The sequence below is a fragment of the Dasypus novemcinctus genome, chromosome 3 (genome assembly GCF_030445035.2).
Source record: "Dasypus novemcinctus isolate mDasNov1 chromosome 3, mDasNov1.1.hap2, whole genome shotgun sequence".
Classification (NCBI taxonomy): domain Eukaryota; kingdom Metazoa; phylum Chordata; class Mammalia; order Cingulata; family Dasypodidae; genus Dasypus; species Dasypus novemcinctus.
This window is the reverse complement of record NC_080675.1, coordinates 151,606,485-151,632,610: the sequence shown is the minus strand read 5'-3', so window position 1 is coordinate 151,632,610 and position 26,126 is coordinate 151,606,485. Positions and strand designations below refer to the sequence as shown.

Below are 26,126 nucleotides of genomic sequence, written 5' to 3'. Positions count from 1 at the left end.
TTTTTTCCCAAACAGGAGTTAGCTTTTACTCCTCTCCTTTCCCGTATCTTCTCCACATTCAGGCAGGACAGACTTGCATGATAATGGGCATCCTAAAATCGACTGTGAATTCGTTCTCCTAGATCTGGTCCTTATTGCTTCCTGTGTCTATGATTATCTCCCCAGGTGACAGAGCCAGAAATCTGGGATTCATCCTGCACTCCTTCCTTCTTCTCGCTCTGCGCCACATCCAATCAATGATCAAATTCTGCCATTTTCCCCATCCTAACATTCCCTGAGTCCACCCTCACCACTTCCATCAGCACTGACCTATTTATACCCTTAAGCTCTCTCTTGAATGACCACATCCTAACTGTCTCCTAGTCCTCACCTCTCCAATCCATTCTCCCTACCATCTGTGACAGGTCTGTGTACACATGACCACCATATTCAAAACCTTTAACAGCTTCTGCTGCCTTCAAGTGAAGACTGAGTTCCTCAGAGTGTCTTGTAAGACCCTAAAGGACGTGGGGCTTTGGCATACCTCCGTCTTTTCTCAACCTTGTCTTATAAACTCCAGGCACAATGAGCTACTTTTAGCTTCTCACCTATTCAACGCCATTCCACACTCCTGTAAAAACTCTCCCACTGAACCTATTCAGCCTCTAGGGCTGGGTATCTCCTCCAGGAAGTCATACTGGAAAGCTTGCCAGGATGGGTTAAGTATACCTTCTTTGGGCTCCTATTCTTTTATCACTACAGTCACTGCACTGAATGGAAATTAACTGCTTCTGTATAAATCTCCTATACTAGGATTCCAAAGTCTTTGAATACACTGGCCCTGTATCCCAGTGCCTTGCACACAGTAGATGCTCCATATTTGTAATATATACTGGACTAAAAAGCAACCATGGTTTCTGAATACCAAGGCCTTTAGAATTTGCCAATTGATATAATTAAAATGCAAATCATGATGAACTATGGACAGCACTAACATTTAAAACATTACATTGCTGCTCTGGTATTGAACTATTCCCAAAATAATTAAAAACTACATTTTGAGGAGGTGATACAGAGTTTATTGAATTAGATTTTTCTATTTACAACTGAGATCACATCTACATACTATTTTGCTAGTCTACATGGGTACATTATTTCCAAAAGAGTTTAAGACTTATGATGAATGGGTTCAATCATACCAAAACACACACACTCACACTGTTTTAAAACAGTACTGCATACATTATATTCCTCCTATAAAGCCAGCTTTGATTAAAAACCACTAGTTTCAAAGATCAGTCTGATTTTGAAGATGAACCAAGATGCATACCATATGATTCTAAAGTCTATTTCAGCCATTGTGTACAAGTGCTATCTTATTGGACTACGGTATATATATTTTTAAAGAACAATGATGAGGGAGCATCAACTGGTGTTAAGTTCAACCAGAGAACTGGCTTCCTCCCCCCTCCCCCCAAAAACCTTTGGCCAAGAATTCTACATTGTAAAGACTGAAAGGATCTGGTGATACTTTAGAATTATTCCTGTTAACTGGAGGTAACAAAAGCAGGCCCACATCCTCCTTCAAGTCTACCACACTACACAACTTGCAAATGGTTCTGAAATTAGATCATTTACCACCAAACTTCAAAAACTTAGGGACAAGGAGTGTCAGCTAGAACAAGGGGAAAAAAAGTCGTGGGTGAGAGTAGGTGGGAAGGTAGGTAGGAAAGTAGGTACATGAAGAATCAAGCTGCTCTGCCCAACACCAGTGTATATGTGCTTTAACTAAATGAACTCAGGAGGCCAACAGCAGCAGACCTGTTCAATTCACCTTCCAAATCAGAAAAACAAGACTAAACAGCTCAGGTTTGAATTTTCTACTATGCATAGGTTCCACCGGTGATGAGGAGCTCATAAGCAGGATCTCTACTCCTTCTGCACAACACGATGCATGCACACAGCATGCCCAGCAGCTGTGGAAGAAAACAACAATGGGAAAAAAGGATGAAAACCCTCTTATGGCAAGTGTGTACTTACTCTTGTTTTGGCAATGAAGATGTTTCAAAGTTCAATTACCTCAAATCAACAACAAAAAACAATAACAAGAGTAAAGAAGGAATTTCTTATAAACACATTATTTTCCTAGCAATTGTCTAAGTAACAAATTCTAGGAACTCTTTGTGAAGCCACAGAGAAGCAAGGCTTTCCTCTTGCTATCCCCACTACCAATCTAAAGCAGTACTGTCAAAATAACTTTCTGCAAGGATAGAAATGTTTTTTATTTGCACTGTCTAGTACAGTAGCCACTATCCACACGTGGCTACTGAGGACTTGAAACACAGCTAGTATAACTAAGGAAAGTAGTGGCTTAAAAATTTTTTTTAAATTAGTTTAAATTTAGACACATGGCTGGTGGCTACCATTCTGGACAGCAGAAGTCTAGGACATGGGATGGTCAAGACTAGGTTAAAAACATGAGTTTCAAAGTTCAGTGTGTGCTGAGGGCCTTTAGTGGTACTTTTTTTAAGGCACCTGGATTTTGGAGAGAGAGGCTTACAATAATCCACAAACTTCAGCATTAATAACCCTATGGTGGAAAATAAATCCTGATGCCAAAACATATTGAATTTGACTGTTTCTCTCACAATTATTTAATATTTTTGAAATTCACGTTTGGCATCTGTGGTTTTATATGCATGTTACATGCTAAAGGTCACTATTCCTTTAAATTTTGTTTTAATAAGCCACAATTGTTCTATGATAGCATATTGCAACAGTTCTTTTTTATTTTTTATTTTTAAAAGATACATAGATCACACAAAACAATAGTTCTTTAATAAAGTCACCCTCTCTTATTTTGGATAAGCAAGAGGATTAAGTGGATTAAAGAGGAAATTCTAGAATTTCTGATGCAGCATCTCACAAAATATAAACAGCAATTAAAGGATTAAATAAGAATAAATTAAGTTGTTTTTAGAACGTTTTTATTGAAGGTGAAAGGCCTCAGTTATTTGATTTTAAAAGGCAGGGCCCATGTACAACTGCAGTCAATATAATTTCAGCAAAATGTATCTGATCTATAAACAGACCTCAAAGTTTGAACTGTAAGATTAACTACTAATAAGACACATATAGAGAATAAGGATGTACTCAAGTCTGAATTCTCCCTGGTATAAAGTTGCACATTCCAATTTCTACCTTCACATTAGCCTATATACTACCCATTTAAGATATATACTTGCTGCTCAAAATCATTAGTTTCATTATATCAGTTTCTGCTGAGTGCTAACTAGTGCAAGGCACCTTGAGGCATTTAAAAAATGGATATTGTTGAAAGTTTACTAAATATCTTAAGCCAATTCTTGACATGTTTAGGATCTAATTTATTAAGAAATACATTTCTGTTCATTGTACATCAAAACATTCTTTGAATAGCTGTAAAATCAAACACAAATATGTTCCCAGGTAATGTTAAATTGAGCAATAAAAACACTAAACTCAGAAAATACTGATTTGTTGGTGGATGGGGGGGCAGGGGGAATCTCTTCCCGTCTCCACCTCCTCACAGTCCTTTCAGCTGGTTAACTTTTATTGAAGTAGTCATCATTCTCAAAATAGAATCTAAAAAATGATTTCTTTCCTAACTTTTTTATTTCAATTATGTCAACTTGTATTAATTTTAAAACAATTAAATAATCTTGATAAAAACCTACTCAGGCTTGGAAATAAGACCATTATTCTGAATGTTCTATTTAACAACATTAAGCACCACAAAATAACTGACTAGAGTCCAAACCCCATTACTAAGTATTACAAGCCTATTTCCAAACTGTTGTTATACTGAAATTTCACTGACTTTTAAAATTTTTCAACAGTAGGCTTGGAAACATTACACAAATATTTTAGTTCTGTTACTTCTTGAAATGAAAATTTGCCCTGTAATACTCAAGTCATGAAAACTAGTCTCTACTTAGTCCAAATATTAACATTTGGCAAGTGCAAAACATGATTACTAGATACAGAAGTGATGATTAAAAACTGAGTGGCAAGGATTAAGATGTTTTAAAAGACACTGCATGGATAAAGGTGTGGGGAAGTAGGTATTTTTATACAAGGTTATTGGAACTGTATATTGGAAACACCTTTTTCTGAGGAAAATTTGGAAATTCATTCATATACTCAGATCTCTCAATATCACTGCTATAAATTTTTGCTGTATATAGACCTTGCACAAGCATATGAAGGATATTCACTACTTGCATTTTTGTAATAGTATAACTTACATAAGAGTCCACTAATGTAGATTAAAGTGTGCCCATAAGTAGATTACGTAGCCATGAAAAAAAAAGGTAGATCTACATCCAAAAGATATTAACTTATTTTTAAAAAAGAAGGTACAAAAGGTAATGTGCTGTATAATTCCATTTATATAAGTTTTGTGAAATGCAAAATTTTAGAAACGGAAAACAGATAAATGGTTGTCAGGGTGTAGGGAGTGGGGGAATGGGAGGGAGATGGGTATAGTTAAAGAAGGGTAACTTTTCTAACTGGATACCGGTATAAAGTGGCACACATTCTCACAAGAAACTGGAACTATTTAGTATCTTGCTTGTAGTGACGGATACAGAAACCTACACAAGTTTAAAACTGTATAAAACTTAAAACACAGAGTAAGATTGGTAATATCAATGTTAATAAGGTTGTGATAATTTTGCAAAATGTTACCATTGGGAAAAACAAAACAAAGTGTTTTATTTTTTACAACTGCATGTGAATATACAATTATCTCAGGAAAAAAGCAAGATACAAAATTACATCCTATAAATTTCTATTTGCATGAATACATAAACACACACACACACACACTTTGTAAATGGAAACTACTCTGGAAGGATATATAGAAAACAGGTAACAGTGCCTCCACGGAGGAGAGAGGAAGAATTAACTTTTACTAAATACCCTTTTGAATCATTTGAAAAAAATTTTTTAATCAAATGGGTATTTTCCAAAAACCTTTTTAAAAGTTAACAATTAAGACTGATTTTACCAAAACTAAAATAAAAACACAACTCTGAGCCAATAATGAATTAGCTTCCAAATTCATACTAAAAACTAGAATATAGTTTACCAGGGGCTGAGGTATGGGTAGGAAACGGGGAGTTAATTCTTGGTTGGTATAGAGTTTCTATTTGGTGTGACAGAAAAATTTTGGTAAGGTATAGTGGTGATGGCAACAAAACACTTAATGAAATTAACACCACTGAATTACATATATGAGTATGGTTAAGAGGGGAAATTTTAGGTGATATGTAGTTAGAAAAAAATTTTAAAACCAACCAACCAACCACCACAGGAATGTACAACACAGTGAATCCTAATGTAAACTATGGACTGTAGTTAATAGTATCAATTATAATAATATTCTCTCATCAAAGGTACCACACTAAAGCAAAATGTTAAAAATGGGGGCAAGTATAAGGGAACTCTGTATTTTCTGCACGATCCTTCTGCAAACCTTCAATTTCTCTAATAAAACCAAACTTTAAAAGGCAAAAGTTAAAAAAAAAAGTTTCCCATGCTTTGGTTGACTATTTTAAGGAAATATTACTTGTAATGTTTTTTAAAAGTGTTGGAATCAAGCCACTCAATCTTAACTACTATCCATGGACTCAATCTGAAAAGCTATTCTTTTACATATTTAAACTCATTTTAATAAATGACTGGAAGCCTAGGAGGAAGATGGAAAGAGCAGTCTCAATCTCCCTTGTACTTGGTGTAGGGCTAGAAAATAGCAACATGGTCTTGCGAAATGGTTCTCTATGAGAACCCATCTTAAGAATACGACACCTTTGTGTAACTTCAAAGACTGACATTTCCCAATTTCCCCATTTTGCCTTCGCAGAGAGCCCTGTCCCCCAGTGGTACTTAAGAGCCTGCCAAATCAAAACCTATATTTTTGTCTATTATTATGACTAGATACTCTAAATATAAAAATCACAATTGGCCATTTATTAATTTTAAAAAACTGACTACTCTCACTGACAATGAAATATCTTGCTGCTTGAATAAACTATCAAGATGAGGGGTATGGGGGGAGGAGTGGGGGGAGGGGAGTGGGGGTATATGGAGACCTCATATTTTTTTAATGTAACATAAAAAAAATAAAGACAAAAAATTATATTAAATTTGAAAAAATGCTAAAAAAAAAAAAAAGATGAGGGTTGTATAGCAACGTTTTTAAAAAATTCATTCTCCTATACCCGAAAATCCTCTTATAATCATTAACTAGTAAGTTTCAGGTTTTTTTCCTTCCTTAATCATTTTGGTCCAACCCAAATCTGGATTACTTAACCAGACTAGAGGAAGGGTTAGAAAACATGTTCTTAAAGGACTATATATAAAATATTTCAGGTTTTATAAACCAAAAAACAAAATCCACAACTACTCAAGTCTGCCACTGTAGCACAAAAGCAGCCATAGACAATAAATAAACAAATGACTAGGACTCCTACAAAAATAGGAAGTTGCTCCAATTATGCTCACTGGGGCCACAGTCAACACTTGAACTAGAGCCTTTCATAGGTTAATTAAGTTTAGAAAATTCCTTTTTAAATTCACCTTCATGCTGTAGTACTTCAATGAAATGTGGCTCATCAGTACCACAAATCACTCAAAACCAACAAACACAATACTTAAAACAGTTTTGATACTCATAAAAGTACCAGAAATAGTCTTTCAATCTTTGACATTATTTGCAACTCTATTATCTGTTACATCTTTTAAAGTTTCTCAGCTTTAGATCCTGAAGGAAAGTGCTAATGACACTTTGATGCTATTACCTTGTGAATTTTATCCTGCCAAAGGATCAATTAAGTGTCAGGCTAAATGAAAGAATTGAGGAATTAATCCTCCAAGAATTTTCTTATATTTGTAATTGGAGGCAGAGTACAAATGGAGTCAGGATTCAAGTTTTCATTTGGCCATTATGCTTGTGAGGGTCATTATCTGTGCCCCTACCCCACCCACGACTGGACAATCTCCAAATGTCCTTCTAGCTCTCAATTTCTACATTGGGATCAGTATATAAGTGTAAAAACTCACTGATCTTTTGAGTTATTTCTGCTTTCATTCGGATTTTCCACATGTAGGGCACTAATCTGTTTTGAATAGTAAAAGGTTAGAACATTTATAGGTCCTACTAAAAAGTAAACACATATTAGGGAAAATTCTTTTATTATTTCAAATGGATGTTATTTCCTTAAAACCAAAATTTTATTTTCAAAACCTCTAGGCTTAGAGTCTATGAAAGCTCTGAATCTCTGACTTAGCCTTGTTGTACTGAACAGACCAAATCTTTATAGTTATTACTAAAGTCAGAGCCATTTATATATAAAACACATATGGGAGGCATAAGTAAATCAAGAGACTAGTTAAAATATTTATTAACACACTGAAAAATATTTAATGAAGAAATATACGGATGGTTAATAAGCTTAACTAGATGAGGGACACAGTTAACGTGACAATTTCCATCAGTCTTCTATATGCATATTACATATTGCATGAGCACAAGCACTGTACAGTTTCAAAGCTTTTTGCTACATGCTAATATGTGCAGCTTTATTACACATGTAAAATCATTAAGAATGCACAGATCAGGATTTCATTTGGGAAAAGAGACCTCCCTATTGTTTCACTTTTAACTAAATGCATGTGCATGTGTTTGCATAGACAATCAAAATATAAAATATATCCCTGCTGATCACCAAATTACTGCTATGCTGAGCTACAAAGTAAATGCTTAAAAGGGCAGAGATCATAGCAAATAAAGAGCTAGGCTTTTTTAATGAATCATTTCAGGGCTGTTTTAAAACCAGCAAAGTAAACAATCACCCTTTTGCCATTTTAAAGGGCATGCCTAGCTTCTGTTCAAATATACAAAGACCACGTAATCTAAGCAACTTATATTTAAACTAGCAATTATATTGGCTTTATCTAACAATTAAAGGATACCTACACTTTCTGAAACAGCCTGAAGCCTATTTCAAGAACTAATAGAAACAGTTGAGAACGAGAGCTGATGAAAAGGGTTTTCAATCATTTTAAAACAGCTGACAACTCTCAGTTGTAAGACTCCTCTAAGACATTCATTTAACATTTTCATAAGATAAACTGCATAGACCTGAGAAACTAGGAAAATATGTAGCTGTATTGAGCAGGAAAATGGCTTTTTCTTCTTTAATTGGTTTTCAAAGGATGGTGAGAAATAAAGGTATGTGTTTTGGAGGAGTTGGGATGGGAGCAGAAAAAAATGAAAGATGATTAAGTGGTGTCCAGCTCTTCTGCATAAGATATTAGTAGAGAGGCACCCACCCCACCCCACCCCTGACTGTTTCCATTGGAAGGAGTTGGGAAAACAAGTCCCCTCAGCAATCAATACTGTCTTGGCACATTTCCAGATGTGCCATGTAGTGTACCAGACTCTTTGATGGCTGTCTTAAAAAATCCAACTCCACAAATACTGAAAAGGCTAGCCTCTCAGTTTTTACTGGAAGGTCTTTTATATAAAGCAATAAAAATGCTTTTTTTAGACTGAAAAGCTAATGTTGTGGTACTATTTTTTCACTTATGTATAAGAATATACAAAACCCTTGAGGACAGAAAAATAAGAACTGGAAGTAGAAATATTACATAGCAAGATTGCAATAAGGCCTTGCCATTTCTAAACTGAAATACAGCAGCAAGAGTTTTTAAATTTCTGTGAAGTTCTATTAAAATACCTCCCCTAAATCCACTGTAACAATGGTTTGCTTTTATTCTAAACAGGTAACTCACTAATCCAGGCAAGAAAAATAATGTGATGAGCTCCCTCACACACTGGTCCTTCCCTGTCTAAACCTATGGCTTCTTTGGATCATCCTGGGTCCAGGTAGAGAGATGGGAAATGGAAGACACTAGAAACTTGTGGCTGGTACCTCACCCACTTCCAAGTTATTCATATACACAAATAGTCACTGTGCTTAGTGATTACAACCATTTAGGCTGACATTAGAGAACCAGCTCACTCTGATAACAACTCTTAAGCTAGCTGTGCTTACCTGAATAGCTGCAAATGCCAGTGCTGCCCAGATAACATGCATCATAATTTCCTGTAGCTTCTTCACAACTAGAGCCTCACACCCCTGAAACATAGTCATCCTTATTAGAAGTCTTTTTAAAAAGTGAAAGCTAAAGAGTCACAGATTACTACTCATTAGCATAAACAGAAATGACAGAAACTATAGAGCGAAAGCTAGAGACATGTAATTAAAGCAAAAGACAATGCACTTAAAAATAATTTAGAGTAAAATAAAATGGCATTGAAGACGAGCAGAAGAGGGTGGAAAAGAAATTCCAGGTAGAGATAAGCTACAGAGAGAAACAGGTTATCAGGCTAGACTCAAGTTTTGGCCAAGAGATCTGACTTACCTCAGCATAGAGGTCAGAAGGGTGGGCCAGACTGCCATTACAGCTGATGGCAGTGTCTCTACAACAGCTAAGAGGGACACTCTGGTTTTTGGTTTCTTTAAACCAGTCTGTATTTTCCCAGTCTGAGTAGTTGTGAATTCCACAACAGTGCAGCTAGAGTCGACAGAAGAGAATGGAAATATTACTCCTCATAAAACACATACACCTGGGTTGAAATTCTGAGTTCCACATACTGCAGAGTTTTTAAAATAAGCAACTCTAGAACAGAGCTGTCCAATGGAACTTCTGTAAGGACAGAAGTATTCTACATCTGTGTAGTCCAACATAGTAGACACTAGCCACATGAGGTTACTGAGCACTTAAAACGTGGCTGGTATGACTAAAGAACTGAATTTTTAGTTTTAATTTAAATAGCCACACATACCTAATGGCTACTGTATTAGAGAGCACAGTTCTAGAGCTGCAAAATAAAAAACACACTGTCTACAAGGCATTGTTATAGTTTCAAGAAGCTAAGAAAAAATCTTCATGTCTTACATGTTAAATATCTGGTTCCAAATTAAATATTATTTCCAATGAAAAAGTGTTTAAAATGTCTTATTTGAAATGCCTGGGATTTTGCTTTAAGGTAAACAAGAAAAAAAATGTGGGCTAATAGATAAAACAAGGCTGACCAAAAGTTGATAACCTTTGAAGCTGGATTATGGGTATATAGATTACACTATTCTTTCTTACATGTTTCAAATTGTCCATAATAGATTTATTTCCTTTTTTTTAAATAGTTTTTTCTGTTGCCTTTTCTGACCTTGCTTACTAGAGGTAGTTACAGACTTCCCACCTCCCCTAGAAACTATCTGAACTCCCACCTTTCTTGTGACATACACTTCTTGGACAAATTATTTCTGGGGTCAGAGAAACAGATATTTTAAAAATTTAAGATCCTCCTTCTCTGGCTTTGACTAGTTGATGGTAGAAAAAAACTTTTCAAGGGTGAAGGTTAAGGAATAATATTGGACACATCAGGAGGCTAACACAGATGGCTGTGAAGATACATGGCTAATGTACACAGTTATAACAGAATTAGTTTAATGTTGACCCAAGAGTGACTGGCCCTTAAAAACAAATTCACTGCAAGAGAGCTCACCTGTCTCTGCACATAATCAATAGCCCGACTAGCAGCATCAGGGCTGGTTCCATTGTAGGTCTTATATACTTTCTGAATGCTGCGATCAACCTCATTTTCCACCTGAATCAAAACAAAGGATTTAGTATCTCAAAAATACTGCTAAATAATACTACTACTCAAGTCTCCAGCTAAAAGACCTAATGACATGTTTGAAAGTTGCCAGTTATCTTCATGAATTTCTTATAAGAAAAAACCATTTTCTCCCTTCCTGCCTCCATGCAGATTCAAACTGACAGGAGAAAATTCAGACATATACCACATGAATTAAAAACATTCAAAGAAAAAGTTGTGTGCAAGATGGCAGGCTAACAATCTATTCAAGAGAAAAAGCAGTTGAGCCTTGGGATAGATGTCTTACATTATATATGGACTACATTCTTTTTTCAAATGTTTTTCAGTGTGTTCTCAAAGGACCTACTCTTTTTAATTTTCTTTTTTTTTTTTTTTAAAGATTTATTTATTTATTTAATTCCCCCCCCTCCCTGGTTGTCTGTTCTTGGTGTCTGTTTGCTGCGTCTTGTTTCTTTGTCCGCTTCTGTTGTCATCAGCGGCACGGGAAGTGTGGGCGGCGCCATTCCTGGGCAGGCTGCTCTTTCTTTTCACGCTGGGCGGCTTTCCTCACGGGCGCACTCCTTGCGTGTGGGGCTCCCCCAGGCGGGGGACACCCTTGCGTGGCACGGCACTCCTTGCGCGCATCAGTGCTGCGCATGGCCAGCTCCACACGGGTCAAGGAGGCCCGGGGTTTGAACCGCGGACCTCCCATATGGTAGACGGACGCCTTAACCACTGGGCCAAAGTCCGTTTCCCTAATTTTCTTAAAGGAGGTAAAAAATAAAACAATTTGAGACCCCCACAAGATACTTTTAGGACAAATATCATTTCCATTTTACTTATGCAATATCTAAACCAGGCCAAATATGCAAAAATAATCAGCAAGTTAAAAAAAAAAGCAATCTTTAGAAGTGGTACTTTATAAGAAAGCTGCAATTCAATGTGTGGCAAAGAGGAGACAGGAAAGAAACTATAATTTCTTGCTGTCAACTACTAAAGTGGCAAATAAACATTATTTAATAAAGTTTGCTTGTACCAGATTCTCCCTACCCCCTCTCTGATGATGAGACTTATTTGGTAATTATGTCAGTGATGTGATGAGACTAAAAAATTGATAACCAGATCATAGGCATATAATCCATTACTTCTGGGGGGGCTTAGCTGCATGGTGCCTTATGCTATCAATGGTTTTAATATTAAATAGTCATATCATGCATTTGACAAAACTGTAGAGGAGAAGAACAATTCTATTATGCTTTTATCATGGCTCTAAAGTTGTACCTAAATTAATTTAAAACAGACTATTTAGCCTTAAATGGTGCTGGAGATAGAAAGCAAAAGCAGGCAAAATAGAAGAGAAAGAAAGGAAAGGGGAAAGAAGAGGAAAAGACCAAGAAAGAGAAAAGAGGTAAGAAGGGAGTGGCTTGCAGCAGCTGCCTTTGATGTTCTAAGTTTGCAGGTAGGGGTGAAGTCATCTTTTATGTCCAGGGCCAAGACTTTTTTTTAAAGAGACAAAAAAATGATACCCTCAATTTACTTCTTCTAAAATGGACATGAGAAACTTAGATTTACCCTCTCCCATATAGGGAATCTATGGGCTGAGGAAATGTGAGCAAATTTCTCAGCTGACCAATTATTCATTTGCAGTTTATCCAGTTATAATTTAAAGAAAATTAAATATCTATAGTCAAGAACAGTAGAATTGATACTTTGCTACATTAAACGAAACTAGAGGCGGCCTGATGTAAAGATAATGTCAAATTAACTTTAGACATTTAAAACAGTGACTAACCTGATAAAAGGAAGAAAATGTTTACTTCGATAAAATGAATTTGTTCCACCTGACTTGAAAAATTTAAACCACCCTTTAAATCACTATGTGAATTATAACAGACAACATACCTTTGCTCTGTAAACATATCCCAAAACCACAACAACAACTTCTGTGACAAAAACCAAGAGGAGGATGATGACAAACTGTAAGGAAATATTGGCAAAAATTAAATACAACTGAAAAGAATAGCTCTAAATGCTGTCTTGATAAGAAAAAAACAAAAATAATGGTCAGAGATGACTGCTAAAAGTTTAAGACAAGTGTTCCAATTATAAGAGCCAAGAAATCTATGGAGTTTCATGTTCAATTCAAGAAAAGATAGCACAAATTAAATATTCCTTTATATTATAACACTTGTGGTCAGTGTGATTCAAAACTCACCGTGGCAAGTCCGCAGTGGCTTTCTCGGATTGTGGCGCAGCAGCCAATTAGCCCAATAATGAAAAGCAGGGCTCCTACAGCTATGATCACTACAGCAGGGATGAGAGTATACACATCTTCAAAAAAGTGGTCATAGTCATCATAAGTGATGAAGACGTAGGCTCCTACATAGCATAAAATACCAGCTGCCCCCTGCAGAAAACAAGGTCAGAGTATTGGCCAAAGTCTAAGCCGGTCCAATAATATTTTTCGTACCATTTTCTTAGTAAGTTATAATTTAATGAGTTTTCCCATCACTTTCAGATCAATTTGTAGACTTTTTTCCAGTAAAGCTGAAAAGTCTGTGAGTCATTATTAAGAATATTTCTTTACCAGATGACACTGAAAAGTTTTCTAAACCACATTCTTTTCATTAATTAATGGTTTCAGCTAGGACCATGAATCTCATAGGTATCACTCATGGCAAGAAAGACAAAACACATACACACACATGCACACACACGTAACAAATGCTTTTAAGAAGCTCAACTACATGTCCAACCCAGATCAGTGGGGTGGTAGAGGTGCACCTCTACTCACCATAGTTGCTCTCAACAAATGGAAAAATTAGGTATAAGCGGCTATGAAGCCAGCAATTTGACTCCAGAAACTGCATTTTACTTCTATCGACCCCTTGGGGAAAGAACATACTAACTGGAAAACATGAGTTACACCATAATACCCTATTTCCAAAATCCTTGCTATCCTAGTCTTTAAGACTGTGAAATGGTAAAGGTAGAGGGTTCAGTCATAAAGTACATTTCAAACCTTTTGTTCTGTTTACTCTTTAGAAGGGTGCTTCTCAAACTTTAATGTGACTAGGAATCACTTGAGGATCTCTACTAAACTGCAGATTCTGATTCAGTAGGTCTGAGGTGGGTCCTTAAACTCTGCATTTCTAACAATTCCCAGGTGATGTTGATGCTACTAGTGTTTGGACTACACTTTGTATAAGAAGGCTTTAGACCACATAAAGGGAAATTAAATGCAAAAAGTCATGTAACCAATATGCCTTATTTTTGCTGCTGCTCCAGGCACCCTTCTCCAGCTGGAGAGTTTTACGCATGTTCTCTTCTATTGCTATCAATTTTGCAATTATTGTGTACCAGCTCTGTGGTGACAACCCAATGCCACTTGCTTATATGAGAATGAGTAAATGCAGTGTTGGGCTAAGTGTTATCACATTTGATTTAATGAGTTATTTTAGAGCACTTTGAGAATTTCACAGGAAAAGAATTATTTCACTATCCTTTAAATTTTAACACATAAATCATTAATCTAGATGTGATTAAATGAGAAAACAGGAAAATTAATTCCTCTGAACCTAAAAATTCAATTCATTTTTTTCTTCCCCTCCCCCTCTCCAACCCTGCTGTTTTTGCTCTCTGTGTCCATTCATTGTGTGATCTTCTGTATCTATTTCTCTTTTTGTCTTCTCTTCTCATCTTTCTCCTCTAGGATTCACCAGGATTCGATCCTGGGGACCTCTGATGCGGAGAGACGTTCCCTGTCAATTGTGCCCAGTTCCTGGTCTCTGCTGCGTTTCACCTTGATGCTCCCCTTTGTCTCTTTTTGTTGCGTCATCATCTTGCTGTGTGACTCACTTGCACGGGCACTGGCTCGCTGCGCAGTTACTCACATGGGCACTTGGCTTGCTGTGCAGGCACTCGGCTCGCCACGCAGGCACTGGCTCACCGTGCAGGCATGCTTTCTCTTCTTCTTTTTCACCAAGAGGCCCCAGGGATGGAACCCAAGTCCTCCCTATGGTAGGTGGAGGCCCTAGCACTTGAGCCACATACGCTTCCCTCAATTCATTTTTTATCCAATAAGCTTGGGCATCATCAAGACATTTTCTTATACTTAGCCATTAGAATCACTGTCAGAGCAGGAAGAAAAAAAACCCACATACGTAAAGTTGAGAAAGTAACTTGATTTTTTTAATTACATGGACTTTTAAAAAATGAGAAGCCTAAAATAAAGTATGCAATTAAAAATATATAACCTTTTACTTTTTTAAGATTTTTTACTTATTCCCCCCCCGCCCCCCAGTTGTCTGCTGTCTGTGTCCATTCGCTGTGTGTTCTTCTATGTCCACTTGGATTCTTGTCAGTGGTACCTGGAATCTGTGTCTCGTTTTGTTGCGTCATCTTGATGCATCAGCTCTCCATGTGTGCAGTGCCATTCCTGGGCAGGCTGTACCTTTTTCACACTGGGCAACTCTCCTTATGGAGTGTACTCCTTGTGCGTGGGACACCCCCACGCGGGGGACACCCCTGCACGGCAAGGCACTCTTTGTGCGCATCAGCACTGCGCATGGGCCAGCTCATCCTATGGGTCAGGAGGCCCTGGGTTTGAACCTTGGACCTCCCATTTGGTGTGCAGATGCCCTATCCATTGGGCCAAATCTGCTTTCCTATATATCCTTTTAAATCTTTCTTCCTTTGGCTTTCAAAGGGTCACACTGCTGGTTTTCTTCTTTTCTGGCTGCTCACTTTCCATTTTTGAGTTTCTAATATGTGAAGTTCTAACCTACATAAATTTGAATGAAAACAAGATAAAACTGAAAATTATATGTCCTCACATTTAATGTGAAGCAAAAGATACTGAGGAACTACTTGCATTTTATATAGAAAATGATGAGTTTTCAATCGTTAAGAGATACCTATGAGAATCACACATAGTGCTGTGTGGGAATGGGCTAAGTGAAATACTTTCAGGACTGTCAACCTCTACCCAGACTGAAGTAGTCATCTGAAAATGAGACTGAAAGAAGGCAGAAAAATAAAACCAAACAGCAGATACCACTAGATATGTAACAAATGTAATGGAAGGTTAGTAGGAGATAACATTTGTAAAGGTGCCTATTCTCTTCTAATAGAGCAGTTTCTTGCCCCAATCTGCAAAGGCTAGTTCACACAGCACAGCTGAGATCATAACAGAGCTCTATTTGACCACATTTGGTTAGAAGCAACACACGAGTTGCAAGCCTCATGCACACACCAAAGCAGAAACTGCTCAGATTGCTGATTATGAGATGACATCAAATTACTTATAAATCAAATTACTCATAAATAGAGGTTGTGCTTCTTAAATTGACGGCAACTTCAAAATTTTCTTCTTTTAATGAACTCTGTATGTGCTGTTTATATCAAATTTTATAATCAAACTAACACCAGTTGCCTCAAAAATAGAGTAGGTGTCCTAACAACAATAGAAGAAGTAAAAGCAGCTATAAGTAATCGCTTTAATGACGTCCAGGCATTAGTATAAAATATATTCTAAAGGAACAAGAAAGGGGAAAGCTCGCACAGTAAATGCAGGGGAGGTTATAAGTTACTCCGAACTAGTATGTGTAGGGACTCTGTAATCAGATTTTTAATGTAGGAGTTGTGGCTATTAGAAAAGCTAACAGATGAGCTTGGTAAAATTGTTCTTTTGAAGGGCCATGATGGGACTGGGATCTCTCAAAGGACCTGGGCTTTGCTAACAAAGCAACTGGGGGTGAGGGTGGAAGAGAAGAGGAGAGGAAATGTAGAACTTAGAATCAGCTCAACTGCTTTAGTCATCACTGAGAAAATCTGAGCCTATAAAGAGGATTTAGGCCAGAGCAGTATACTAAAAATATTCATCCTCCACAAAGCAAAGGGAAATTTAAGGGAAAAGCTGAGATCTGAAATTATACAAAGAATAGTTGTTAAAAAACCACTCCTTATCTTTCAAAAGTCCACGCTCTCAATTAAGTCATAGAATTTTAAAACTTTAGGGAAGCAGATTTAGCTCAATAGACAGAGCATCTGCCTACCACATGGGAGGTCCAGGGTTCAAACCCAGGGCCTCCCGACCTGTGTGATGAGTTACCCAAGCGCAGTGCCGACGTGTGCAAGGAGTGCTGTGCTGCAAGGAGTGCTGTGCCACACGGGGTGTCCCCTGCATACGGGAGCCCCACGCACAAGGAGTGGACCCTGTAAGGAGAGTAGCCCTGTGCGAAGAAATTGCAGCCTGCCCAGGTGTGGTGCCACACACACAGAGAGCTGACACAGCAAGATGACGCAACAAAAAGAGACACAGATTCCCGGTGCTGCTGACAAGAATACACGTGGACACAGAACACACAGTGAATGGACATAGAGAGCAGATAACTGGGGGGTGGGGGGGTGGGAAGGGGAGAGCAGGGAAGGGAAGAGAAATAAATTAAAAAACAAAAACAAAAAACTTAGGTGTGCCAGTGCTTTTGCCATGGCACCAAGCTTTTTCTTTTAAAAAATAATAAATCTCTTCTATTATAAAATTTTGGATGTATAATTTCCAAAAGTATAATACTTCATTTTATCCTTTTACCCTTTCTTTATATCCACACAAATGTGAAATCTCTTCTAAAATAAGAAATTTCATTCTTACATAAGATTGGTTTTTATATAGTTTAGCAAGTAGGTTTTTGGTAATTTCCAAATCCTCAGTAGAAGAAGCAGATCAGCTGATGAAGTGCTAAAATCCGCAAAACTACTAAATTCCTTCATTTTTCAAGAAAGAAGGAATATAAAATCAAATGGCGCACATCAAAACCATAGTGGAACTTGCCACTGGAATGTGGAAATATTAAAAACGAGACGGATTTGTTACAAAGCTTGGGAGATAAAATAGCTTTGTTGTGAAAAGTGTTTCTACGTGGAAATCTAGAGATGTGAAAATGGAAGCATCCCACAGAACTTCTGAGATGAAGGTAAGGCAAAGAATAGCAGTGATTTTCTTGCAGTGGTATGGATCAGACATGGATGGCAAGATCAGGACAGCGTAACGATGAGAGATCATCTGGATGTCATCCAGCTAAAATGAAAGCACAGTGCCTGACAAGTTCTTGCTGCTTGCCGGTGTGAACTGCTCCTCTGGAGTGATTTTTTGCCTCAGTGAGTCAAATGGTAAAGCAGAAGTGATTGGAATGTTGAAAAAAACAGTCAAGAAGAGAAAAACTGGGCAAAAAAACTGCTGTGTACTTTAAGAAAGCTGTTTACAGCAAAGCGGGAAAAATGAGCAGTAAACCACCTCATGTACACATCTTTTAACACTTAATTCAGAGAGGGCCCTGCATAGTCATACTAGTTTTTTATGTGCCTCACCTCTCTCCTGAGAAGAATCATTGGCAATTCTATACAGTGCTTTCTGAAAGCATCCCAAAACTCCACCCTCATGCCTTTATGACTGTCAACAATCTTTCACCATTCTACTTACCAAGCACTCTCTAGTTCAACCATGCTTTGTTTTAATTCTGATAGTGTGAAAAAATAGTTCATCATTAAACACAATCACTACTCTATCAAGTCCACTACCTTTATATTTCATTCCCTCTTTTCAACTATCAAGAAAAAAACAAAACAAAACACATTCCAAAGAACTGAAGTCCTCTTTCAGAAATTAAAGCCATTCCTACCAAGAATGTATGAGCTATTAAAATAATACTATTTTTTACCTAACAAATTAGTTAATAAACCAATCAATATTGTTTAAGATGTATGAGGGTATAGAAAGAAGGGTTCTCAGACTAAGAGTATAAATACAGAATAATCTTTCTGGAAGGCAATCTGGCAATGTGTATCAACCTCAGCATTTAGGCTTTTGTACCTACTAATTCCACTTCCAGGAATTTATCCTTAAGAAAACAAATCAGGGGAGTGGATGAAGCTCAGTAGCTGAGCACCTGTTTCCCATGTATGAGGTCTTGGGTTCAATCCCTGGTACCACCTTAAAAAAAAAAAATCAGGTAAGAACAAAGGTTGATATGGAAGGTATGCTTACCATATGTTATAACAAAATTATAATAGCAACAAACAATTTTTAAAAACCTGGCACCCAGGGGTACAGTCGCATTACAGTCCTTAAATATTTTGTGAAAGCATAATTTCTTTGTGGTGCATTAGGAGAAAAAACACAAATATCACATATAGACATTTAAAAAACACACCAAAATATGTTAACATTGGCTGTCTCCAGGTGATGGGATTATGGGTGTTTTTTTGCTTTTTAAAAATAATTTTTAATGTCTTCTAAAAAAACAAATGTATTACCTGCATAATCAGAAAAATAGATATTTAAAATTATATCTGAAATTGAGACTATTTCTTCCCTCAAAAATGAATTAATTCCTATGGCTGTCTATAACCGCTGACATAAAACAGGCATCTCTTAAATTCCAATTATTTTAGACATCTCTCGCATTTCTCTCTTCTCTGGGTCTATCTAGTTTTGACTCATCCTTCAGATGCTTTCTGATGCAATCTTTTAACACAATTCTGATTCTTTCAGAGCACATTATCTTTTTTCCCGCAAAAAAATACACCATACAAGGAGTCAAGAAAGTTTTTAAAAATCCTACTTAGGGGCAGAGTGTTGACAATAAGCCACTCTGCCATCGCCATCATCATCATATCAACATCACTGTCATTATTATTGCCATTATTCTTAAAGGAGAAATATAATCCTTTTAAACTGCTATTGCTCTGATGATATTCCACTGGTCATGCTCAATTCTGTCCTACTTTCACTTTTTCTATATTTAGTTTTTTATAGTCATTTTTTATTCAGTTTCAAAAAATTTTATATTTAATCCAATTTATACCTACCACTTGAAAGACACAAAAGTTAGGTGGCAATGAAATTGCAGATCAACCAATTGTCATTGCCAAATTATTGTAAAAGCATGGAAAATTGGCTGTTTTCAGACTGCAGAGTTCCAGGGACCCATGAAGCATGGAATTTGGATATGAATTTTCTTTGAGACTCTCTGTCCCCACACCCTACTACTCAAACCTACTCTAGCTGTATTAAAAAAAAAAAAAAAGTCAGTTATTACTGTAGAAGGCTGGGAAAATTACGCTTTATAATATCAGAGTTTGTCCATTCTTGGGTTATGCGTTTAATCAGTAGCAGCAACAACGTAAGGTAAATATATCAACAATTACTATACACCCAGTTTAGATAAAAAGCACATAAACGAAAATAATTTTTCTCATCTATTGACCCTCAAACAATTAAAAGGAAGGTGGGAGGGAGAAGAGGTTAGGGAGAGATAGAGGGGAGGAGGACTCCAGACTGTCCACAATCATGATTTTGGGAGTGGGAAGGAGCACCTAGAAATTAAATTCAATGAGGTAGTAGATTCCTGTCTGCCTGCCCCCCCATCATTAGCTGTCAGACTGCAGCGACTATGTCTTTTTATTCTTTGTATTACCCAGAAACAAGTAAAGTATAGATATTCAATAAGCATTTATTGAGTGAATGATTCTTAGGATATACTTGTTTGGTACATTTGTAAATTTTATGGACTAAACTGTCAGCAAAAAACTTAAACTTAACCTGAATTGGATCTCATGGAATAAAATTCATTAAAATATTTCAAAGCATGATATGCTAGTTTTCGTATAAACAACACATTCCTTAAATTGCAACTAAAGAAGAGCTTTCCTCATATGGCAGCCCTGTTGATTTCAAATTTCCAATTTTATGAATTCTTTCCAGTAATGATTACTCAGGGTCACAAGGCACTTGGTCAGTGAATAGAGGACTAAGAACGCAGTAAGACTACAAATGACCATTTTCTTAGATGTCATTAAAAAATTAAGAAATAAGTTATATATCAAATTTCTATATTCAATAGAAATCTGATTCATCTAGTTATGGTACACCTTAACATGACTTGCCTACCAAGATAGCTTTCCTTCTAGAGAACTGAAAAACTATGGGAAAAATCTGCTAGCTTTGGACACAGTTACTCACAATGGTAGAAAAGCCAACTTAAATGTGTAGGATGTGCTGGAAAACACAAATATATGTATAGGGAGATGTGGAACAACTGGGAAAACACTTGAAATTGTTCATTATAAGTTGGGTTTTTTTTACCAAGAGCATGAAGGTATAGTTAAACTTTCCTCTGGTAATGTGAACATGTCAAATCTGTTCTTGCCTTAGGGCCTACGCGCTGTTCCCTCAGCCTTGAATGCTCCCTATTCTTCCCAAATCACTCCAAATCCAGCTCCTTGTACTCCTGATTAAATTTCACCTCCTTGGAGAAGTCTTCTTTGCCAACCTAAAGCAATCACCTAATCACTCTATTACATCAACCTGTTTTAATTCTCTAACACATCATCACTAGCTCCTATTTTTCTTGTTTATTTTTGCTTGTCTTCCTCTACCAGAAAATAAGTTCTGTAAGTTCTGTCTTTTCCACCATTTTATCAATATAGGCACATAGCAGGTACTCAAATATTTGCATATTTATTTAACAAAGCAATTTCCTTAATAATATGCATTCACAAAAGGGAATGTGATAGGAAAGTCCTTTTTCAAAAGAGGAATAAATGTCAAAGATTATATTTAACTTTCAAATATGATTCGTATGTACAGGTATTTACATATGACTGAATGATGATTAGTGAAGGTGCCAAATTCTGAAGTTGTTTCTAAAGGCACTAAAAAGGTATCTGACTTTCTTTAGTGGTATTTCCCACTCTATAAGTGTTTTAGTGTTACTATCACTTCCTACAGAGATGAAAAACAACAGCCTAAATAGATATGTCAGATTTTTAACTCTACAAACATGGACACAATTTCCATTTCTCTTGCAATCCCTATAATGCCTAAGACACATAAAAGCAAAATAAATATTAGACAATTGTTTTTTCTCAAAGGGTAGAAAAAATAAAGGTAATCTGATGAAGTATTCAATTAACTTGCTGGAATAAAAATTAGAAAGTACTGATTTAAACTTGTTTTAGACAAGGCCTCCTATCTAAACATAGAATACTCTCTGACCTTGGTACAAAACGGCACAGTTTATAGAAGAGGCTAGTAAATTATTCCAATAGACTTCAAAGTTTAGTCATGTACCTAGGACACTCCTAATTTTCTTCATAAATCCTCACTGGTCTAGCACTGCAATACAATAGCATTTATATCTATACTACTTCATAAAAATGAAGAGATCCAAGTCTGTACATCCTTTTATGTTTACAAAATTATCTCTCAAGCTACATACCCTAATATTCTGAAATTTGGTGAGGAACCTTCTATTCCTACTATGACAACCTTCAGGATTTTATAAATGATTGTTTTCTCTTTTAGTTTTTGCCTTTCTGCAGTGACATTCTTAGACTACATTGCCTAAAACAATCTAGACAAAATCTGCTTTAAAAATTTGGGCTGTCATTGGATCATTTATACCAAGTTCCAGTATTTCAGGTCCATTTCTCTTTCCACATCATAGCTCAGAAAATAAACTGCCAATTTGAACCAGGATATCAAGATATTAAAAGGTGTATTTTAAAGATCTTGCCTAAGCAAGATCAACAATCTGTCATTACCATCAGATAGTTAAAAGCCAGTGCAACAGAGTTAAAAAGTGTTTGCTAAAAGTTGCCCAGAGGAGTTTAGATAAACTTCTGATAGACTGTAAACAGGAAATGTTTATTTTCCACTTGTAGATCTCAAGGCATTAAAAAGGGGAAGGGGTCACTAAATATGCATACATTTATTAGAAATTAAGAATGCTTTATAAATCCCAGGAAGAATGGGGCAACATTTGCTTTAGGTACTTCCTCATAATGACCCTAATTTTTTCAGGAGACAAGTTTAATAGTGCAGTTTATACCCGAACAAATGTTATTTCATTGTGCAGTCATGTTAACACTATTTCTGTGAAGGAATGTGGTGTGTTACACTGAAGAAATTGTCAACAAATTAAAGTTTATTTTGTCCAAAAAAATAGTATAGTACCAAGATTAAAATCACTATGTTTTAGAGAAAGTGACTCTAATATAGCCTAACAGGTTCCTTCTCCTCTCCAGATCTTTTGAAATCACACCTTGCTCTAACCTCACATGCTCACCAGCATGGGACAACCTGGGTTTGAACACTGGCTCTGCCACACCTCAGATGTGCTACTTTAACTTAGTAAAGTTTAACGTCCTCATCTGTAAAAATAAGCTTAATAATATCCCTGGCCAGATAAGGTTGCTGTGGGTATACTCCAGGTTAACGTGCTTAGCATAGTGCCTAGCACGTAGTAAGCACTCAAATATTAGTTAGTATTACTATTAACAACCAATTACAATAGTCCCTAAACTAATCATTTGGTAGGAGACACATCTAAAGGTGTTTCCTTGTTATGTTGCACTAATCCTGCTCTATGCCACAATTTTCTTCCCTACATGTCTGTTTAACTTCTTTATCATAGCTCACAAAAGCTTTACTATCTGACTAACCCAGATAAAAGGTATTTACCACACAGTATGACTTCAGTCTTGGCAATAACCCACTATGAAAAGCACAGCTGAAGTTCAACAAAACATTCTTCATGGAAGTAAGTTGTTATACTATGGTTTCTCATTTGGGAAGTCTTAAATTCTTTTCCCCTTCTAAAATGACCTGTACTGCAAACTAAAGTATAGAAACACTATTCTAATTGGAAAAGAAGAAACTATGGAAACCCCAATGTCACCAGGGTGATTTTGAACAGGTACTACTCTTTCCTTCACACCATAAATATCCTAAAAGACTCCGGTAATGCATGTATATAGCAAGTGCCTTACTATACATAACTATTCTTCTATGCTACTGTGGTCAGGATATGAAAAATTCCATCCTTTGGTAGGGAGAGCGAGAAGGAAAGGATTCTTTCCAGAAAAGGTGTGTCTGTGTGGGAGGGAAGAGTTGAACTAGAATCAGTGAGGATGGGGAGAAGAGCATGCAAAAGTATGGAAAGTCCAGCTGTTCCGGGGACTGGGCAGAGAAGTCTGTCCAGGGCAGCAAGTGTTTAAGGAAATGGCTAGTGAGGAAGGAAAGGTGATTTCGAATCAGACAAAAGACTTTCTTTCTAAAACCAGGTGAGGGCGGTTGAACTGTCTATTGCTGTTGAAGGTTTCGTGTTTGTTGTTATTGTGTTGTTTTTAATATAACAGAAAATGATGTAATGGAGGAAATGCCTAAGTTTTTTCCGGGTGCAAGGTTCAGAGAGAATGGAGGGTGGAGAGAGTGATAGGATCAACACAGGTTATTTAAAAAGTCCCTGGTGAGATAAAGACCTGAACTAAGACCGAGTGGTTACGAAGATCCCTTTCTTTAGGAGCATGTCCAAAGAAAATTTATAAGCCACCTTTTATTGAAAATGAACTCATCCCTTTCAAAATCTCGTGACACCAAATCACATTTAACCGTGGTTTATAACCTCAGGCTCCCCACATCCATAACCAAAACAAGTAAATTGACTTTCTTGGGCAAAAGACCATTTGAAGTTGAAATCCTCTGGTTTCTGGGCTCATGACCAACCCGTTCTTCATACACAAAGAGCTCTAAGTCACAGCGTCCCCGCAAACCTGCACCACTTGCTCACATGCTTCGGGGCTGCCACCGGATCTGCGGGGCTCCGGGACCTGACAAAGAGAGCGGAGCCTGACCCTTTGGGAATACCCAGTTTCGAGCCGGAAGTCCTGAAAGAATCTGCAGTGAGAGCTCTCTGCCCAGCCAGCGGCCTGAGCGACCCGGGCCTCGGCCCAGCTTACCAACGCAGAGCCCCTGGCAAGGAGCCAGGCGGCCCAGACGCGCGGCCCCAGCGCGGAGGTCGCAGAGCCGCGGCCGCGCGAAACGCCTGCAGGTTTGCTTTCACCGCCCTCCATAACCCGGGTCTCCGTCCCGGCCGGGAAGGGACCTAGAGAGGCGGTCTTCCGGGCCGCGGTCTCCCGGCGCCTCGGCCGCACGGGCCCGTCGCCCCCAAGGCTCGCCGCCGCGGACCCTGCAGCGCCAGGCCCCGGCCCAGCCCCGCTCCCGCCGGGCCCCTCAGCCGAGGCTTCCCCGGGGCCGCGCCGCCGGCCCCTCGCCCTTCCCCGTCCCCCGGCCCCGCTCACCCAGAAGATGAGGTTGAGAAAGACGAGCACGGTCTTGGAGGAGGTGATGCCGCACTGGCCCATGGTGCCCGCGGCCCGCGGAGGCCCTGCTCGGCGAGCGGAGCCGCGCTCACCGAGCGAGGCGGCAATGGCGGCGGCGCCTCCCCGCGAGGAACTGCGCGGCCTGCGCGGCGCTCCCCACAGCCCCCGCTCAGTCGCGCAGCCCCGTCCCCGGCAGGTGCCCAGGTCCTCCGCGCAGCCGCCGCAGTTCCCCCTGGGCCCCCGGCCGCTCCCTAGCAACCGAATCCCGCCCCCGGCATCCGCCGCAGCAGCCAATCACTACAGCGACGGCAGCAGCGAGGCCACGCCTTTTAAAGGGGCCGAAGTTGAGCGTGTTTTCATGGCCTTTGGACTCCCTTGTGTGGTCCATTAGGGAGGTTCTGGTGAGCCCAGCTCATTCCCCTCTTATAAGCTACGTTTACTGTGCTAGCGTTATAGATGATTCAGGAGCCATAGAGCTCTTTCTTTCAACCTAACCCGTTCTCCTCTAAGAAGGTCGGAGACACTGATCTCCCCTGTACCATTGACATTTCCCTGACTAGAGTTATGTCGTAAGGCCGAAAGAATTGCAGTGAACATCAACAGATATTTATGGGGCACTTATTGTGCTAGCTGTTAGGCTACCTCTCAGAAGACTCATCAGAAAGGAGGAAAGCCAGCAATGGGGTTGGCAAAGTGGAGACATGTTCACGTGGGTGTGTGGTTGGGGGCAAGATAGGACATCAAGACTATTCCAGGGCAGTGCATTTTGGACCAAGTCTTACAGCGATTACGGAACATCTTTTTATATTGCAACAACATTTTGCAATCTTTCCTCGATTTTAGAGCATCATAACAATTAATACTTATTGAGTGCTTACCTAGACTGTTTACAACTCTTAGCTCCTTGAACCCCCACCACAACCTTAGGTGGAAGGTACTCTGGTTACCAGCTTTGTTTTATTGAAGGGGAAATTGAGAGTTAGAAATGTTAGGAAACTTACCCAAAGCCACATAGGGAGTAGGTAACCTTATTGCAGAAACCGCCTTCTCAGCCACACGCTGAACTGACTCTGTCAGTCTTTTCTGTTGTTTCAAATCTTGCACTGCCTCTTCAGCTGGGCCCTTAAAGATACCCGTTTTTTGCCCTTCATCAGCTCACTCTCCCGCCTTTGCCAGTCTCCTGCGATTCCCCCTGGTTAATCTCTTTCACCAGGCACCCTCTGCAGTCCTCCACATCCTATTCATTTATGCCAAGCAGCCCCCACCATTTATTCAT

General features: G+C 38.3%; 1 protein-coding gene across 1 annotated transcript; it reads right to left on the bottom strand.

Moving 5' to 3' along the window:
• Window positions 1–1,035: 1,035 nt before the first annotated feature.
• On the bottom strand, window positions 1,036–25,090 carry TSPAN3 (tetraspanin 3). Its single transcript, XM_004468169.5, has 7 exons — window positions 24,830–25,090; window positions 12,903–13,094; window positions 12,590–12,664; window positions 10,595–10,696; window positions 9,451–9,603; window positions 9,081–9,164; window positions 1,036–1,955 (listed from the first exon to the last, which is right to left on the bottom strand). Exons 1-7 carry the CDS (start codon window positions 24,890–24,892, stop codon window positions 1,863–1,865), a joined length of 762 nt encoding a protein of 253 aa, XP_004468226.1. The 5' UTR covers window positions 24,893–25,090; the 3' UTR covers window positions 1,036–1,862.
• Window positions 25,091–26,126: the final 1,036 nt, after the last annotated feature.

Excerpts from the sequence above, each read along its gene's own strand:
- TSPAN3 (XM_004468169.5), bottom strand. The coding sequence starts at position 24,892 with ATGGGCCAGTGCGGCATCACCTCCTCCAAGACCGTGCTCGTCTTTCTC. Across the intron at positions 12,665-12,902 it reads GCCACTGCGGACTTGCCACG|TTTGTCATCATCCTCCTCTT; the intron begins GTGAGTTTTGAA and ends ATTTCCTTACAG. Across the intron at positions 1,956-9,080 it reads TGGCATTTGCAGCTATTCAG|CTGCTGGGCATGCTGTGTGC; the intron begins GTAAGCACAGCT and ends TTTCTTCCACAG.